The following is a 15,394-nucleotide window of genomic DNA, read 5'->3' as shown; positions in this document are numbered from 1 at the left end:
CCATTTGATAACAACACAGCTGTGGTAAATGTACAGGGATTGTGTGTTTTGGAGTGAGAGAGATTCTTCGTTTCTTAATGAGGATGTCAGTTATGTATAGATTGTTTTCATGTACCAAACTAATGGGCTATTATATTGTATTCAATGTAGTAATAGTCATGTTATGCCAGTTTTGCCTAGGGATGTGCAAAACTACCAATTTTCATAATCAACTAGTCTGTCAATTGTTTGAATGACTAGTCGGTGTTTAGGGTAATAATGTATTATTAGGCTCCATTATGTTCGTGTGACCCCAATCAGATATGTTTCAGAGGTATATACGGATGCTAAGTGCAGCCCTTCAACATGGTGACTAATGGCTATTCAACAAATCTATAGGGCGAATAAACATTACATCTTATTGCACAAAACTATCAAAGTAAGAAATAAGAAATGCTTCAATACAGAGCGGCACAAAACCGCTTATGCGCATCCTGAACGCAGAATGATGTGCTTCAATGTAACCAGAGTGCTTCAGGGCAATCCTCGCTCGATTGTAAGTTTACGACATCAGGCAGTTTAAACATTTTTTACTGCAACTATTTATTCAAGCAGTGTCAGACAGAAAACATCTCTCAAATACGGGAACATTACTCACAGCCGAGGATTAACATCTGACATTGATCGTCTCGAAATCTGTTGTTGATGCGGCACTTTGTTTTAACAACAGCGCATAAAAAGCCTAAACCCAAAGCGTTAAAGATACAAAACTTCTTGCAGAGGGTTTTACCGTGCCAACTGTTATTCACTGTTAAGCACAGCAAGTTATCATCACACAAAAATGTTCTCAAGAAGTTGCATCTCTCATTTAATATGAGAATTGTGTCTCCCATCTCACCACCACCACCACTAAAAATATAAATGTTAGTAGTCGACCCCACTAATCGACTAGTCAGTTGGTACAGGACTAGTCAATTAGTGTGCAGGGCAAATTTCAGTTGGAAGAATAAAAATAACTGTTAACTTTATTTACGGGTCATTAGATCTACAGTTCTGCCTGTTCTAAATCAGACACAGAGATAGTGTGATAAGATTACATTTATTTGAATGAATTAAATAAAAAGCTGTACGAATAATTGGAAAAATGGACATGAGTTTTTTTTGGAGATCACGCACACTGTAAAAAAACTTCGAATTTCAGTGCACAATCCAGAAATAATAATAGCAAAAGAATGTAGAAGGGTTTGCTCTCTTAAGTACATGTAATATTACATTTCTATTCTTTCTCATTTCCATTGAGGAAAACTGGCTTTACAGATGTGACCGTTGTAAAAGTGAAGAGGGAAAACCATACAAAACACTTTGTACCTTCAGACTTTGACCTCTGATAGCCCTTTTCCATGGACATGGTTCGGGGGCAGGTTCTTGGGGTGGTGCGAATTCTCTAACTGTTCTGCGCGTTTCCACTGCAGAAAAAGCTGTTCACGGGGCTGAAAAACAGGTTCCGCACCAGCCCAAAAAAACTAGCTGGTCTCTACGCTGGAATCGATTACGTCAGGTGGCAGAAGACGGGTTAATGTTTTGTCACCAAAGTTTTCCAAACAACAACAGTAGCTACCGTCTGCAGCAAGGAGTACTTCATCATTCTATAGCAACAATAAAAAACCCACAAAATCTCAGACATCAAAAGCATTGAGGAAACAAGCACCCTACTTACATTTATGCATTTGGCTGACGCTTTTATCCAAAGCGACTTACAGTGCCCTGATTACAGGGACAATCCCCCTGGAGCAACCTGGAGTTAAGTGCCTTGCTCAAGGACACAATGGTGGTGGCTGTGGGGATTGAACCAACAACCTTCCACTTACCAGTTCAGTGCTTTAGTCCACTACACCACCACCACTCCTACTTGTGAAATGGTCTTCAACGCAGATCTGAGATAGAGTGATCGTGATCTGTTAACATAATATTATATGCAATGGCAAAAATCCAGATATAACCATCTGCTACACAAATGTTAATAACGATTCCACTGTTACAGTTTATAGTACTTAGCAAGTTAAGCCACATTAAAAAGTTCATACAAAATAATGTAATTTCGTTACCTGTGGTCTTGAGCATTGATATCGTCTCTGGCAGTCTTATTGAGCAATGTAATAACGTTGGATTTCATTTCTCTTTATGTTTAAAAAATACCCTCAAAAACTGAAGTAAAAGCTGTACACAAACACTGTGACGCATCATGTTTGTTTATGGGCAGGTGAGATAGTCACGTAAAGCTACCACATAGCCACGCAACCCGTTACGTCACAGTTTGGGTTTCAAGTCAGAGGAAAGGTGTGGCCGGTTTGCAGTAGGCTCTAGATTTCCCTGGCCGTGAACCATCCAAGCACAGGCTCGGCAGGAGATCCATCATAATTTCAATGGAAAAGGGCTATGATACATCGGTTAAGGCTGCGATATAGGTTTGAAATCGCAATATGGCCTTATGCGATTTACTAAACCGCAAAAAGCTTTTTTTTTTAAATATAGTCTGCATTGACCGCTTCAGTCAGCGATGTGTGAGTGAGCAGCACTCTCTAGCAGGTGTGTGCAGCACACGCTGAGCAGCACACAATATTAGATTATGTTTATTATATTACAATTCAAATCATCTTGACAGAAAGCAAAAGACACCTATGATAGGTCCTGGTTTCCTTTTCTCCCCCTCCGTGCAAAACATTGCTAAATGCCAAACTGTACTTTCCTTACAAGCCCTATGGGTATGTCAGGGGAAAGTGCAGGTGTGTTTCTAATATTCTTCAGTTCGGACTCCGTATTACGGGGCTGATGAACACTGGTACTTCCCAATTGATTTAAATTGGCATTGCATGACTTGAAGTCTGCTTGACATATGATGTTGTGATGTGATGGTTAATCCTGGCTATGAGACTTATCAGACTTGCTACACTATATTCATGCTTGGAAGCAGTTTTGTGGAATAAAACTCTCACAATGTCTCATTACGGAGGACAGTAGAGTCTGTGCATTAATATCGAATGTTGATTAAAACTGACTAGAACATTTGCAGTCAGTGATTTTAATGCACGCATTCCAGCCAGTCAGAATTAAGTATTCAGATAGACCATTGTTTTTGTGTTATATATGAAGCTGGCATTAATTGTTTTGCTTTTTCACTTTTGTTTTGAATTAATAAAGCCACCACCTCCTTATGAGGCCACATCTCCAGCTGCCCCGCCTCCCACCCAAACACCATCCAACAGGACCACGCCCACCGATCCTAAAAATTATGGATCCAATGGAACACAGGTGCACTTTAGTTTTAGAGCAGTCTGTGACTGCTCGTAGTTGTTCACATAACACTACATTTATTCTTCTTCAAGTTAGATCTAAATTAAATTATAAAGATGTTTAAAAACAATGTTAAAGGCAGCATACATTTTATATGTCTCTGAAGCACTGTACCCTTGCTATTTCTGATGTAAAGCAGTATTTATAGTATCACTATGTTAGATTTAGTACATGTCACTACTGTGATGCAAGTCTTCACTGGTTATTGAGAAATCAAAGGGTAGCTTGAAGTTGCAACGTTCAAATATGTAATTAAGGTTGACCTTCAGTATTTTTCAGAACATAAATAATATGATGAAACTGATTTGAATAAATGTTCTGAACATTGCAGTTGATGTTCCATCTTTTGATACATAATAGTCATAAATATTGACAAGATTTCAGATATGTCAGCTTTAATATCATTTACTGATGTTGAAAACATTCAACAGTGCATATATTTTAATTCTTTGATTCTGTATCGGCATTACTGTTGTTGTAATGCACATACTGTTGTATGTGCATTGTATCTTTTCCTGCAGTCTGCAGTGAATGCCACCACAGCAGATCTGTTGAGAAAACAGGAAGAACTGGAAAGAAAAGCAAAGGAGCTGGAGAGAAGAGAGAGAGAGCTGAATGCTCATGCTCTTGGCTCTGGAGCCTGTGAGTGAATGATAGAATGGGAAAGTGACTTGATTTGGGTGGTTGTGTTGGTGTTTGCCAGGACAAATAAATGAAATTACTTCATGTTGCTGGCATCATGTTTATAAATGTCATCGGTGGAACAATGCTAATCTTGGGATAATGAATGCCTTTTTTAACCTGGTGAATGACTATAATTATCAAATTAAGGTGTTCCTAAATCAGCACTATTTCTTTTAAATCCTTTTAGAACACATGACCTAACAGGTCATGACTGTTTATATTTTGGATCAGGAGGACCCATGATGGCAGTATAAAAAAAGATGAGAAATATAAGCTTGCACGGTATCTTTGGCACACAAATCAGTGGAAATCTCTTCAGATTTCTGCAAATTTTAATGGCCATCATTCACAAAATTCTGCACCACCCTCATCCCTTGTCTTGTAGTTATTTTGAGAGGGACTCAAAAACATTTTCAGAAAGTGTTGCCATGAAGGTGCAGAGATGGATGGATCCAGAACGAGAGAGGAGGGGACAAAAAATTGACCGGTTAAAAAGCAGACAGTGATGGATGGATGGTATTTGCAGAAGAGTGATATTTAGACCTTAGTAGTAATAAGACATTAATGGAGTGATGCGAGTGGAAGTGATTGATAAGTGTGGAAATTAATCTTTCTCTCTCTTTTAAGCTCGTCAGAATAATTGGCCCCCTTTGCCTTCCTTCTGTCCGGTGGGACCCTGTTTCTATCAGGACATTGATCTGGAGATTAGCCAAAGCTTCCAGCGTACTGTCACCACCATGTACTACTACTGGATGTGTAAGTGTGTCCACTTGGGTGTTTCTTTTGCAGACGTGTGTGTGGATCACAGTTTGTATCTGTTTCTTTTAAATACTATTTATTTATTCTGTAACATCCTAAGCAAATACTTCAGTTATGAGTTCATCCTCTGTGCTTTTATCTATTAAACTGAGTCTTCAGTATAGTGATAGACCGATATACAGTATGCCCATTTTGGCATTATTGCCATCATCTGATAATCAGCATCATTCAATGTTGATTTGATCTAAGAAACAAAAATTGGTATTTTTCACTGTAGCAATAGATCGATATATCTAGGGATAGGAACCATAAGGAAGTGAATGATGTTTCCACTTAAAGGGATAGTTCACCCAAAAATTAAAATTCTCTCATCATTTACTCACCCTCATGACATCTCAGATGTGTATGCACATTGTGTGAACTTTCTTTCTTCTGCTGAACACAAAGATTTTTTGAAGAATATTTCAGCTCTGTAGGTCCATACAATGACCAAAAATTTGAAGCTCCAAAAAGCACATAAATGCAGCGTAAAAGCAATTCACAAGACACCAGTCGTTAAATCCATGTCTTTGGAAGCAATATGATAGGTGTGGGTGAGAAACAGATCAATATTTAAGTCCTTTTTACAATAAAGTCTCCTCCCTGCCCAGTAGGTGGCGATGTGCACATAGAATGTGAGTCGCCAAAAATAAAAGAGTGAGATTAATAGTAAAAAATGTATTCCAATCGCAAGTAATGATCCCTATGCCCTACTGACTCTGAAGGACAAAGCTCTTGATGTGGGCACTTTGAAGGTAGCATGGGATTACTGTAGGAATGTAACTTTTGTTAAAAGTCTTGTAGAAGGGCACTTGGGGAAAAAAAATTTTTTTCTTACTTTCAAGTGGCGTCCCCTTCCCACAGTGCCCTTGAAGAATGTAAAAATTGCATTTTGAAAATGCCAAAGGACTTTAATATTGATCTGTTTTTCACCCACACCTATCATATCGCTTCTGAAGATATGGATTTAACCACTGGAGTCTTTATGGATTACTTTTATGCTGCCTCTGTGCTTTTTGAAGCTTAAAAATTTTGGTACTTATTCACTTGCATTGTATGGATCTACAGAGCTGAAATATTCTACAAAAAAATCTTTGTTTGTATTCAGCAGATGGGATGGCATCTGGGATGGCATGAACGTAAGTAAATGATGAGAGAATTTTAATTTTTGGGTGAACTAGCCCTTTAAGATATGGTCAGTTTTAAAGTCAGTTTTAATGTGACCTTCATATAACAAAAAGGAAAAGTTTAAAATCTGTTAGTTTGAGTAAAAATCAACCCCTGGGACATGAAAGTGTCAGAAGTCAACAAAAGTGAATTTTGAGTAAATAATGTATAAAATCATCACCCTGCTCTCTATATATCGTATCGGCATTGGACTTCAAAACACCTAAATTGGTCGACAATTTCTCCAGTATTACTTGCCAGTCTGTAGTTTTCCTCTGTATTACTCTTACATTTTTTTTTTTTTTTTTTTTTGTCTGTGAATTTTTTTCTCTCCTTCTAGTCACAGCATGCACTTTGCTCTTTAATCTCATTTCCTCCTTGGCTATGTTCTGTGTGGACACCACTGGTAGTGGAGTGGGCTTAGGTCTTGCCATCCTCTGGACTATCCTCTTCACCCCCTGCTCCTTCATCTGTTGGTACAGGCCTGTGTACAAAGCCTTCAGGTACGTACCACATTCGATTCTAACTCAGGGGTGTTTCTTTTAAGATGCCAAACTCTCATGATTTGAAATAGATTTGGGAATGTCCCACTATAATCCATCTAAAACTATTGTGGACACTTTTATTAATTCTTCTGTAATTATTATACATGTAGTTTTTATGACTGTATATGATGAGAGAGACCACATGGAATATTTGTCACACCGCAGAACCAAAGGTAAAAAAGTGGGGAAAAATGGTGAAAAACTCACAGCTCCTAAAATATGCTGTTTCATTAGTCAGAAATTTTAACCTAAAATCTTTGTTGATTTAAAAACAGCTTATGGACATGTTGAATAGTCGTCATGTTGAATTTATTTCTTGGATCTGTAGTCATTGTATGCTTCCCTTCTTTGTTTCTCAACAGGAGTGACAGTTCCTTCAACTTCTTTGCGTTTTTCTTCATCTTTTTCGCCCAGGTGGTCATTTACGTTATCATGACAATCGGAATTCCTGGCTGGGGCTTCAGGTGAGCATAACAAAACAGACATGCTTGCTATTAGATTTGGGTTACTTGAGTCCGGACTAGGACTTGTGGGTATCGAGTATGGATAGTTGCGACCCTGATATTGACTCATTGTTTTTTCTTTGTTGTGAAGGTTAAAATAAGCTTAAAATATTGATGTAATGGCTTAGTGTTGAGTTTACCATTGCATTTTGAATTCAGATTAATGAGCAGATTCACTCGAACTTGGACTCGACTTGAACTCTGCTGTTATGGACTCCCTTTGGACTCGAACTTGACTCAGACTTGATTGGTTAAAGACCAATGCCCAGTTGCAAGAAACCCCTAAAGTTAAGAAGACACCTAGCTATAATTGTAAGTGTATTGTCACTAAGGGTTTTCTTAACTTAAGGGGTTTCTTGGTTTTGACTTGGACTCGACTAAGGTGGACTCAAACCCAACACTACTTGCTCTATATAACTTTTTATTTTTTTGTATACCAATGTCAGTTCTGTTCACTTGGAAATTGGTCTATTCTATCATTTGACCAAAGACTTGTTGCTCTTAAAATCCTTTGAAATTCTCTTTCTCTCCTCTTCATGTCTCAGTGGATGGATTGTGAGTTTGGCCGCTCTTAAGGTCAGCAAGGCAGTCGCTGTGATCATGATTCTGAATTCGGTGCTCTTCACTGGTCAGACAGCCATGGGAGTGGTGTTGCTCAAGAAGGTAAATCACATCCCCAATAACAGCAGCAAATTTACCTGTCAGGGTTTTTACTAGGGCTGCCCCCGACCAAACATTTTCCTAGTCAACTAGTAGGCATTAATTTAAGCCATTAGTCGACTAGTCGCATGTTTATAATATTAATTTAGTTACTTAAAAAAAAAAAAAAAAAAAATATATATATATGTATATATAGAGGGGCATCAGAAAATGGTTTGAGTTCCAGGGCTGAGAAATGTTATAAGTAACATTGCTTACACTGTTCTACATTACAGAGAACTACTAAACTGTAATAATGAGTCTTTAAAATATGAATTTTACAAGTGCATGCATGAAGCGAGCCGCAGCGCAAAAGCAGTAATGATCCTGAATGTGTCGGAAAAACCAGCAAGGAGGCTGTCTGAACATTTAGTTAATTTATAGAGAGAAATGCACATTAGGGTTGTGCCGACAGATGATGATGTTGAGGAATCGATGATGGTCAGAGTGATCGCCAATAGCTGATGCCTTTGACGATGTCAAGACGATATTTGGCTCATTTTCCCATGTATTAAATTATTATTATTATTATTATTATTATTAGGCTATTATTATTATTATCAAATTCATATTACAAATAATTTGCCCGTAGACACACAGACACACGCTTGAAGAAACACACTTTATTATATTAAGAACAGATGACAGAAAAGCCTTCTATGCGCATGTATGACACGCTGATACAGAGGCGTGCAGTCTTGTGGAACACACGCATGTAAATGTTCTCACTCTTTCTTTGTTTTGAGTTCTTGAGTTCAGTTCACTTTATTTCCACAGAGCAGTTCATTGTGAACGTAACTCTGCAGCCTGTAAAATAATACAAAATATATAAAATAATACAAAAACACGTTCACCCCGAACTGTGATTATTATCATCATTATAATTATTATTTTTACATTTATAATTGTTTTTGTCTTCATTTGTGTAAGTAATTTTCCACCTGCATGTTTAGACGGACACTGATGGTAAATGGAAAGGTTGTTACATATATATATTCTTTTATTACTTTATTATTTATTTATTTGCTTTTTTTAAATAAATTAATTTAATTTTCAATGCAAAATCACTAAAGCAAGAATATTCACCGATCCCTCAGCCCGGGGATTTCCGATGTAATTGGATATTGCAAGATATATATATATATATCGTGAAGGAGGGAACAAAACAAATTTATTCACACACATGATGTATTTTCCCGGACAATGAAATTCCCGACTGAGAATGCACAGATGAAGTAGGTTCTTTGCCAGGGAGTTGTTGACAACTGCTGAACAACACACATTTTAAATGCACTTATTTTTTTCCAGTTTCATTTGCACTTTTAGTTAAAATAAATAAAAAATAAAGTTCAAAGTTTGAAATCAAGGTGTCTTGCTTTATTGTGTAGGCTTAACCATAACCCTGCTTAACGAAACTTACCCCATAGTACCACCTAGCGTCCAACCAGCGGTAATACCGGTGTTCGTCGGTTTCCTGCAGGGTTTTTTTTTTTTTTTTCCTGTGACCATCTGACCAGTCAAAACTTGACCAAGACTCTTCTCATCGACTAACGTTTGGTTGACTATCAGGTGGCAGCCCTAGTTTTTACTTTCATGGAAAACCAGGAAATAGCAAGGAACTTCATAATTGTGATTTCCAGGCCTGGAAAAGTTGGAAATTTATCAAATCTTGGAGTAGTTCACCCAAACATTCTGTCTTTATTTACTCACCCTCGTGTTGCTCTATACCTGTATGCCTCTTATTCTTCTGCAGAACACAAAAGGAGATATTTTAAAGGATGTTGCGTTCACTAATTTCAGAACAATAGCAGTTGATAGTGATTCACTTAAAAGCTTAAAAGAACCAATGAGGTTTGATGTCATTGGCATGTCACCATATTGGATTTCTGCTCTGTTTACATAAGGTTACAATTATTCCATTTCACAGTGAATAATTACTTATATTTCGGCTTGTCCATCAAAGTGAATTTTCCTTTTTGGGTGATCTATTCCTTTTAAAGTCATTGATTTTTTTCCCCCAGTATTATTACTATGGTTTTACTACGAATAATAAAATATGGTTACTATAGTAAAACCATGGTAAATTTATTGCGAGGGAACACAAAATGAATGCAGAGGCATGCTGAACTAATTGCGAGGGAATGCAAAACTCATTGCGAGGGAACACCAAACTCATTGCGAGGGGAACGCAAGCTTAATGCGAGGGGAACGCAAGCTTAATGCGAGGGATTGTAAACTATTGCGATTGGACAACATTTTGCTAGGGATCGTAAACTGTTGTGGGGGAACGCAAAACTTATTGCAATGCAATGCAAAATTTAAGAGAGGCAACACAAAACTTACTGCGAGGGAAAGCAAAACTTATTGTGAGGGAACGCAAACTTATTGCAAGGGAACGCAAACTATTGCGATTTGAACTCAAAACGTATTCAAGTTAAGTGGCTTTTATTGTCATTTCAACCATATACAGCTAGTACACAGTGAAATGAAACAGCATTCCTCCAGGACCATGGTGCTATATAAAACAACATAAAAACAACATAAAACAAACACAGAACTACGTGAGACTGCACAGAACTAAATAAGACCTACACATTACAACACAAAGTGCACGTGTGCAAACAGTACGAGACGGTAAAATAATTGCTAAATGTGCAAATTGCAAAGGGAGCTGGATGGTGTTCAGTTGTGTATGTGTGTGTGTGTGTGTGTGTGTGTCAGTCCAGTCTCTGAGTATTGAGGAGTCTGATGGCTTTGGGGAAAAAACTGTTACACAGTCTGGCTATGAGGGCCTGAATGCTTCGGTACCTTTTGCTAGACGGCAGGAGGGTGAAGAGTTTGTGTGAGGGGTGCGTGGGGTCATCCACAATGCTGGTGGCTTTGCGGATGCAGCGTGTGGTGGAAACGTCCATGATGGAGGCTGGGGAGACCCCGATGATCTTCTCAGCTGTCCTCACTATACTCTGCAGGGTCTTGCGATCTGAAACGGTGCAATTTCCAAACCAGGCAGTGATGCAGCTGCTCAGGATGCTCTCGATTGTCCATCTGTAGAATGTGGTGAGGATGGGTGGTGGGAGATGGGCTTTTCTCAGCCTTCACAGAAAGTAGAGACGCTGCTGGGCTTTTTTGGTTATGGAGATGGTGATGAGGGACCAGGTGAGGTTCTCCATCAGGTGAATTTGGTGCTCTTCACGATCTCCACAGAGGAACCTTCGATGTTCAGTGGAGAGTGTTCGCTCCATGTTCTCCTGAAGTCAACAACCATCTCTTTTGTTCTGTCCACGTTCAGAGACAGGTTGTTGGCTATGCACCAGTCCATTAGCCGCTGCACCTCCTCTCTGTATGCTGACTCATTGTTCTTGCAGATGAGACCCACCACGGTTGTGTCATCGGCGAAATTGATGATGTGATTCGAGCTGCGCATTGCTGCACAGTCATGAGTCAGCAGAGTGAACAGCAGTGGACTGAGCACACAGCCCTGGGGGGCCCCAGTGCTCAGTGTGGTAGTGGTGGAGATGCTGCTCCATATCCGGACTGACTGAGGTCTCCCAGTCAGGAAGTCCAGGATCCAGTTGCAGAGGGAGGTTTTCAGGCCCAGCAGGTTCAACTTTCCAATCAGATGCTGAGGAACAATTGTGTTGAATGCTGAACTGAAGACTATGAACAGCATTCAAACTTATGTTCTTTTTGTCCAGGTGGGTGAGGGCCAGAAAGAGGGTGGTGGCGATGGTGTCATCTGTTGAGCGGTTGGGACAATACGCGAACTGCAGGGGGTCCAGTGAGGAGGGGAGCTGGGTCTTGATGTGCCTCATGACGAGCTTCTCAAAGCACTTCATGATGATGGGTGTGAATGCAATGGGATGGTAGTCGTTGAAGCAGGACACCGAAGACTTCTTCGGCACGGGGACGATGGTGGTGGCCTTGAAGCACGTTGGAACAACAGCGCTTGTCAGGGAGATGTTGAAGATGTCGTAAGAACATCCGCCAGCTGGTCTGCACATCCTCTGAGCACTCTGCCAGGAATGTTGTCTGGTCCAGCAGCCTTCTGTGGGTTGACTCTGCATAGAGTTTTCCTCCCATCAGCCGTGGTGAGACATAGCACCTGGTCGTTGGGAGGAGGGATGGTCTTCCTTGCTGCCACGTCATTCTGCGCCTCAAACCGAGCATAGAAGTTGTTCAGCGCATCTGGAAGGGAGGCATCACTGTCACAGGCGGGTGATGTTGTCTTATAATTGGTGATGGCCTGGATGCTCTGCCACATGCGCCGCGTGTCGCAGCTGTCCTGGAAGTAGCTGTGGATTCTCTGGGCATGTGTGCACTTTGGATCTCTGATGGCCCGGGACAGTTTGGCCCTTGCTGTTCTTAGGGCCACCTTGTTGCCTGCTCTGAAGGCGGAGTCTCGGATCCTCAGCAGCGCATGCACCTCCGTAGTCATAACAGAGATGTGGTCTGAGTAGCCGAGGTGGGGGCCGGGCTCTGCCCGGTACGTGCCAGGGATGTTTGTGTAAACAAGATCCAGCGCGTTCGCCCCTCTCGTTGCAAAGTCCACATGCTGATGGAATTTAGGGAGCACTAACTTGAGATTTGCATGGTTGAAATCTCCTCCGGTGACAAACAGTCCACCAGGGTGAGTGTTCTGCAATTCACTAATAGCCCCATACAGTTCACAGAGTGCCTCCTTAGCATTAGCACTGGGGGGAATGTACACTCCGATTATGAGGACAGTTGTGAATTCCCGTGGTAAATAAAATGGTCTGCATCTAACAGTCACAAACTCCACCAGCGATGAGCAGTAACTAGAAACTAGCACTGAGCTCTTGCACAATTCAGTGTTGATGTAAAGACATAAGCCTCCATCGCGAGCCTTACCGCACAGAGCCGCATTTCTGTCAGCACGAAACGAGGCGAGCCCATCTAGCTGAATGGTGGCATCCAGAAATCTGTCGCTGAGCCTCCGTGAAAACAAAGACGCAGCACTCTCTAAACTCACGCCGCATAGACTGCTGGAGTTGGATGTAGTCCAATTTATTGTCCAGGGAGCAGATATTTGAGAGCAGGATATACGGGAGAGCCAGCTGGCTAGGGTTTGTTTTTAGCCTAGCATGGACCCCCGTCCTCTTGCTCGCACACCGCTTACGACGTCCCCGGCCACCGGCATCAGGCAACGCCGAGGACTGTAGGCCTGGTACCCGCAGCAAGCCGAGATTGCATAGCTTCTCCAGCAGATCATCGTGCAGCTTAGTTGTTGCATGATTTCTATATTGTAGCAGTATCTGGCGATGGTAGAGATGAACACCGGTTGCTCCGATGTCCATGTGTCGTAAAAATCGGGCTAAAAACTAAAATGGCACCATTTTATATCTGGAGTGGCTGCTGCATGCTACTGCCGCAAACCTTTATTGCGAGGGAACACAAAACTTGTTCCGAGGGAGCACAAACTTGTTGCGAGGGATCGTAAACTATTGCGAGGGAACACAAAACTTATTGCAAGGGATCGTAAACTTATTGCGAGGGAACAAAACTTTTTGCGAGGGAAAGCAAAACTTATTACGAGGGATCGTAAACAATCGCGGGGGAAACAAAGCTTATTGCAAGGGAGCGCAAAACTTATTGCAAGGGAATAGTAAACTTATTGCGAGGGGAACGCAAAACTTATTGCGGGGGAACGCAAACTATTATTGCGGGGGAACGCAAACTATTATTGCGAGGGAACGCAAACTATTATTGCGAGGGAATGCAAAACGTATTGCGAGGTAACGCAAACTATTATTGCGAGGGAACGCAAAACGTATTGCAGGTAGGTTTATTTTTTAATTTCACACTTTAAAGTGCCCAGCAAAAAAGATACAGTTCATTTCACACACGTTGACCCTTTGAGACATTATGACCCAATAGTGAGGCATTAGAGTAAGTGTTTCAAACCAACAACATTTGTATAATTGGACTTTTGACTAAAAAAACCTTATGCTTCCTAAGAAATAGCCCTTGTGACAACTTCCCTATGTGACAACTAGCTCTAGTCTCCCTCTAATTAATTTAGCCTTAGTGTCTTTGTTATTAACCAGACAGGTTTTTCTGTTGTATTTAATTAATAAAATTCATTGATTCGTTTTTAGTAATCTGTTAATGATAAATGTGTTTTTTCTCCTGTCAGGTTCATTCTATGTACAGGAAGACTGGCGCAAGCTTCGAGAAGGCCCAGGCAGAGTTTGCCACTGGTGTGCTTTCCAATCAGGCAGTGCGCCAGGCAGCTGCCAGTGCCACCGTCTCTGCTGCAGAGGGTGCCTTCACTGGACCCCGGTAGAGAGCTAGATTGGAGGGAAGAAATGAGGTTGAGGAACCTGATTGGATACGCAGCATTAAAACAAAGTGACTTACCCTAGCACTCCTCGACATGGCCTAGTTACAAACAAATTCACACTACCATAGACCCCACTTGCATGTATGTCAGGATAAATGGATTCATAATGATTGTTACGCAACATTGGACCTTTTGAAACTCTAATCGTTGGCCATGCCGAGCACTTTGCCATTAGTTCAGACATTCAGGAAGGATCTAGGTTTTGTTTAATTTTAAAAAATAGGGTTTATGTAAATGCTGTCTATGAAGACCTAAGATCAAGTTCCAAACTCTCTTATCATTTATAAGGATAGAAAAATCAAGTAGTGTTCCAAAAAGATTGTTACAGTAAGTTTTTAAATACCTAAGGCACCAGGTTTAGGCTTCCAATTCTAAAGAGATAGTTCACCCAAAAATTAAAATTCTGGCCTCATTTACTCCATGCTGTTCCATACATGAATTACTTTATTTATTCCATGGAACACACAAGGCAGAATGTTAGGAACTGACAGCCTCAGTCACCATTCACTTTCATTGCATCTTTTTTCCTTACTATTAAAGTGAAAAGTGATTTAAGCCAGGGGCGGTTCTAGGATATGATCTTTGGGGATTTTTGGGTGAACTATCCCTTTAACATCTTTACAGCTTTGAAAATTCCACTAAGACAGTCACATTTTGCTTTTGCCTTGAATTTGTTCTTCATATGTAAATAAATGTAAATGGCAAGGAAAGTAATTATTTCATTTCTCTAGAATGGAGGTTACTCAGAACCTGTGAAGTTTAACTTGCCAAACTTTTTTCTTACATCTAAGAAAGAAATCCCATATCATATTTTAGAGATTTCATGATTTTTTTTTTTTTTGCTTTGGTTAACAGACCTTGATATAACAATAAAGCATGCTTAATGTTTAGATGCAACAGAAACTACTGCATCTACCTTTACTGTATGCAGTGATGCGTGACCCATGTTTCAGGTCATATTCATGAGTTAAGATAATGTGTGCTTAGATATAATTCTGACAGTTGAACTCCTAAATATGAAATCAGGAAGATCAAATATACAAATCTGCAAATCAAAATGTAGTAGCAGCCGAGAATGGTGCGGTTTTCTGTGGCCAACATATGTTTTGCTTTTGTGATTTGTACTTTTATTTTATTTTTTCCTTAAACTTCAATGTAACATTTTGTCAAACAGTAGTACATACCTAAATGAAAGTATTACTTAGTTGTTTTTATTATGATATTGCTGCTGAATGTTGTTGTTGTCATGAGTGTCACAATGTTCTTTGTTTTATTAAAGTTTATGAATATGCATCTTGTACTGTTTG

The 15,394-nt window shown here is 40.1% G+C and overlaps 1 protein-coding gene across 1 annotated transcript in view; it reads left to right on the top strand.

Moving 5' to 3' along the window:
• scamp3 (secretory carrier membrane protein 3) overlaps positions 1-15,380 on the top strand; it is a 16,306-nt gene extending 926 nt beyond the window's left edge. Inside the window, exons 2-9 of the mRNA XM_051671817.1 lie at positions 1-24; positions 3,178-3,288; positions 3,852-3,972; positions 4,642-4,770; positions 6,320-6,482; positions 6,887-6,988; positions 7,573-7,690; positions 13,881-15,380. The exon at positions 1-24 is cut by the window's left edge and continues 60 nt beyond it. Coding sequence (XP_051527777.1) covers positions 1-24; positions 3,178-3,288; positions 3,852-3,972; positions 4,642-4,770; positions 6,320-6,482; positions 6,887-6,988; positions 7,573-7,690; positions 13,881-14,030 — 918 coding nt within the window. The 3' untranslated portion in view covers positions 14,031-15,380. The remainder of the gene's footprint in view (positions 25-3,177; positions 3,289-3,851; positions 3,973-4,641; positions 4,771-6,319; positions 6,483-6,886; positions 6,989-7,572; positions 7,691-13,880) is intronic.
• The last annotated feature ends 14 nt before the right edge of the window (positions 15,381-15,394 follow it).

This window comes from Myxocyprinus asiaticus, chromosome 34 (genome assembly GCF_019703515.2).
Source record: "Myxocyprinus asiaticus isolate MX2 ecotype Aquarium Trade chromosome 34, UBuf_Myxa_2, whole genome shotgun sequence".
NCBI classification, from domain to species: Eukaryota; Metazoa; Chordata; class Actinopteri; order Cypriniformes; family Catostomidae; genus Myxocyprinus; species Myxocyprinus asiaticus.
The sequence above is the reverse complement of the archived record's forward strand: the minus strand, read 5'-3'. Positions and strand labels throughout refer to the sequence as shown.